Consider the following 4,363-nt stretch of genomic DNA (forward strand, 5'->3'; position numbering starts at 1 on the left):
GTACCCTGCCTCTCGCCCGATGTAGCTGGGATAGTCTCCAGCCCCCCCGCGACCCTCAAGAGGATGAAGCGGTTAGAAGATGGATGAATGAATTATTTAGTTTTGTATTTGCAAAAAAATTTAGTTCTGTATTTGCAAATTAAAAAATAAACGCCTGTAAAAAATAATAAAATTAAAGTAGAAGTACTCATTCTGACCCATGTCATTAAACATGTTGAGCTGTGTGAGAACATCAGTGTGATAAATGAACATGTTAAAGAAATGACTGGACACTGTTTGCTCATAAATGTCTTCATGTTTATTTTCCTGCAGCTGAGTACAAAAATCCTCTCTGTCTGTCTGGTGTTGACATGATGCACATGATAACCACAGAAGAAGAAGAAGAAGAAGGTTCGTAGCTGCTGCATGCTGCCAGGCGTCAGCGACACACACACACAGCTCACTGTGACANCAGCTGAGTACAAAAATCCTCTCTGTCTGTCTGGTGTTGACATGATGCACATGATAACCACAGAAGAAGAAGAAGAAGGTTCGCAGCTGCTGCATGCTGCCAGGCGTCAGCGACACACACACACACAGCTCACTGTGACACATGAAAGCACTGCAGTGACGGCAGATAAAGAGAAACACATGAGGTCATGCATCTGAAGGCTGAAGAGTTTCCTCAGAGGTCAAAGGTCAAGCTTCCATCTGTGTGGCACTCTGTGGCCCCCTGCTGTCCACAGGGACACACTGCACCGCTGGTACTCATCCTTGTTTATATACATATGCGCGTGTGTGTGTGTGTGTGTCTTATGCAATGGCCACAGCAAACACACTGACCACACAGTACATGGTGCGGTTCTCCCATCTCACCGTGCAGCTTCCTGTAAACACAAACAAACAAACAGGTGAGCTGAAGGTGGAGCGTTAACCTGTAACACTCATCATCACAGCAGGTGGGAGCTCCTCTTACCGTCCATGGCCGTGTCCCAGTAGCAGGAGTTAGCTGTGTGGAGGCCCGCTCCTGTTTTCTGCATCACAGCACACGTCACTGTGCGGAGAGACACACAGCAACAACTTAACTCCGTGTTACACTCAGACGCAGCCACGTCTGTCACGTGTCATTTCACACACCACACGTACCGATGTACTTGTAGGGTTTGCCCTGTTTGACCAGCTGTGTGAGGCAGCGCTCCACCACGCTCGCCGTCCATTTGTTCACCTGGGCCTGGCTGTAGTCGTCGCCACCCACCACGTTCTCGATACACTGAAACACACACACAGAGTCATGAGACAACAGCTGAGTGGTCACAGTCATGTGGGAGTCACCGGGTGCTGCTTCACCCTGAGGAGCAAACAACACTGTTACAAAACTGAGCAGCACAAATATCAGGTTATTTTCTTTAACGTGCAGCAGAGGAACAGCACTGAAGATGAATGAACGCCACTAAATCCTGCTGAACCTGACACACTGCATCTTTAAAGCTGCTGGAACAACAGAGAACTTAAAGGGTTAACTTCACCTCTTTGACGATGGTCTCAGCTTCTTCAGAGTTGAAGGAGCCCTGAAAAATCATTGACACACAAATATGAGTCGATACACAGTTTATACATTTAAAAACTACTGGAAAAACTTTAACTACAGTATCACTGTACAGCATCATGGGATCTGTAAATATATAACACTGTCCCTACACACAAAAAAAAAATTGTAAACTCACAAAAATATTTCTCAAATTTACAACTGCAAAAACACAAATAAATTCCACTATTAAAATTTTGTTTGAAGTTATTAATGAGGAAGATATTCTCTATTTAGATATTTTCTATTTGTGTTTTTTGCAGCTCAGTTTTATTTTTGCAAATAAAAACTGGATTCCCAAATATCTTCTTTTAAAAGTTGTAAATGTTAGAAAGATATTAATTTGTAAGTTAATCAAATGTTTTCAAAGATATTCTTTTTATTCATGGCTTTTGTGAATTGCAGACCTGTTTCATTTTTGCAAAATATTTTGGTTTACATGTGTTATATTTCTATATTTTATGTCTGCAACATATTTGTTTTTTTTTTTATGTGTTTTAGAGTTTTTATTTTATGTTTTATATTTAGAAATTATTTTGTTTTTTATATTTTTTTATTTTTATATTTGCAAATTTTCTTTTTTATGTCTTATATTTTCCCAAATTATTTTATTTGTGTTTTATATTTGCAAATTTTGTTTTTTTGTTTTATATTTTTATATTAGCAAATTATTGTTTTTTATGTTTTATATTTGCAAATTATTGTTTTTTGTTTTATATTTTTATATTTGCAAATTTTGTTTTTTATATGTTTTATATTTTTATATTTGCAAATTTTGTTTTTATGTTTTATATTTTCCAAATTATTTTGTTTTTTTATGTGTTTTATATTTTTATATTAGCAAATTATTTTGTTTTTTATGTTTTATATTTTCCAAATTATTTTGTTTTTAATGTGTTTTATATTTTCATATTAGCAAATTATTTTGTTTTTTATGTTTTATATTTTTATATTTGCAAATTATTTTGTTTTTTTGTGTTTTATATTTGCAAATTATTGTTTTTAATGTGTTTCATATTTTTTATTTGCAAATTATTTTGTTTTTTATGTGTTTTATATTTGCAAATTATTTCGTTTTTTATGTGTTTCATATTTTTCCAAATTATTTCACTTTTTATGTTTTATATTTAAAAAATATTTCGATTTTTATGTTTTATATTTTTGCATTTGCAAAATATTTCTTTGAAGTTGTTAGTGTTAAAAGATATTAATTTGTAAGTTAAGAAATGTTATGTTCAGATATTAATCTTTATTTGTGTAATTTGTGAATTGCTGATGTTTTATATTTGCAAAATATTTTTTTTAATTTTCCAATTTTTTTTGTCCTTGTGTAAATGGTTTTATATATTTACAGACTGCACATTTACACACACATGTATCTCCACACAAACAGAAGCCTGTGACGGTCACAGGGAACAAATATAATACATCTACTGCTTTAACTACATTTTCCTACAGCAACAGTTTAACTTTACGTGTAACGGAGTATTTATACTGTGTGGTATTTGTACTCTTAACTCCAGTAAAGGCTCTGAACACTTCCTCCACTGACCATCACTGTGAGCTCAGGTTTTAGCACAACAATCACAGTTTAGCATTAAATTCACGGGTTATTAATCGTCACTATGTCGCTTTCACACCTCAGGAAACACCATGACAATGCAGGCAGCTAACTCTAAACATAATGCGCAACATTATATAATAATTTCACACCGAAAAAAATCACCGTTAGCATCAGAATTCCTTCAGGACATAACGTTAGGAGTGGTTAGCTAACGGAGCTAGCCGCTGTAAGCTAGCTCCTGTCTACCGTGATTTACCCCAAAATAAGAGGATTCATGGACAAACCTCGCTGCCGTTATGATATTCCTCCATCCTGTCATCCACCGCCGACACTAAGTGTCCTCACTCTTTGTTTTACCGTTAAAAACAGAGGGGAAGGTGAATTTTTCCCGGAGAACAAAGCGGAGCCGGTCGGGACTTCCTGTGAGCTGTCAACAGCAGAGTCAACGACCACCGCAATAAAGAGCGGCGAAGAAGAAGAAGGCGGTGAGCTCACTGCTGCCACCTGCTGTTAGCATCAACACATGGCGGCGGTTTAACGGTAATTTACCGCATTTTTAACGTGAATTTGCCGCATTAATACGTTTATAACGCGGTGAGAAGATACATACAAACACTACACATAATGTGATGTGACAGGACTTTAACAATATCTTCTTAAACTCACTGCTGAGGCTGAAATGTGGCGTTAGTTTCCTCCCTTAGGTGTGACTAACAGCAGGTGTGCCAGGTTCGCCTCCACTATCTTCTTCTCTGCTTTTTAATGGCGGTTGGTGTCTACATGACTGACAGCTGCTGCTGCTGCCACCTGATTGGCTGATTAGCTACGAGCAGGTGTACCTAATAAAGTGGCAGGTGAGTGTTCATAATGTGACAGTGTCAGATGTTCATATTAAACGTGTCCACAGTCCCAGTGAGCAGAACTTCAAATGTAGCTGCCGCCATCTTGTGGCGCTATGACGTCACTACAACACCCATGTGACTGAAACAGGACACCAGTTAACAGGAGTGATCCAGAGCGACAAGGTGTAGAAAATAAAATTAACATGTTGTTAAATTAATTAAATCAAAGTGATGGAAATACAAATTATTTTATTTGAAATTCTGTAACTTAAATTTTTGGATGTAAATTGACCAGTTTGTTAATTAAAAATTTATTTAATTAATTATCTATTACTATCTTCTTCTTTTTTTATTTTTTATTTTTGACACTTAATTTTTTGGATCTAAATTTGA

General features: G+C 36.3%; 1 protein-coding gene across 1 annotated transcript; it reads right to left on the reverse strand.

Annotated features, from left to right (window-relative positions):
* Positions 1-451: 451 nt before the first annotated feature.
* LOC126402725 (dynein light chain Tctex-type 3-like) lies at positions 452-3,586 on the reverse strand. Its single transcript, XM_050064929.1, has 5 exons — positions 3,413-3,586; positions 1,506-1,547; positions 1,126-1,249; positions 956-1,033; positions 452-866 (listed from the first exon to the last, which is right to left on the reverse strand). Exons 1-5 carry the CDS (start codon positions 3,437-3,439, stop codon positions 793-795), a joined length of 345 nt encoding a protein of 114 aa, XP_049920886.1. The 5' UTR covers positions 3,440-3,586; the 3' UTR covers positions 452-792.
* Positions 3,587-4,363: the final 777 nt, after the last annotated feature.

Source organism: Epinephelus moara, chromosome 16 (genome assembly GCF_006386435.1).
Source record: "Epinephelus moara isolate mb chromosome 16, YSFRI_EMoa_1.0, whole genome shotgun sequence".
Lineage (NCBI taxonomy): Eukaryota > Metazoa > Chordata > Actinopteri > Perciformes > Serranidae > Epinephelus > Epinephelus moara.

Excerpts from the sequence above, each read along its gene's own strand:
- LOC126402725 (XM_050064929.1), bottom strand. The coding sequence starts at position 3,439 with ATGGAGGAATATCATAACGGCAGCGAG. Across the intron at positions 1,250-1,505 it reads CTGAGACCATCGTCAAAGAG|TGTATCGAGAACGTGGTGGG; the intron begins GTGAAGTTAACC and ends TGTGTGTTTCAG. Across the intron at positions 1,034-1,125 it reads CAAACCCTACAAGTACATCG|TGACGTGTGCTGTGATGCAG; the intron begins GTACGTGTGGTG and ends CTCTCCGCACAG.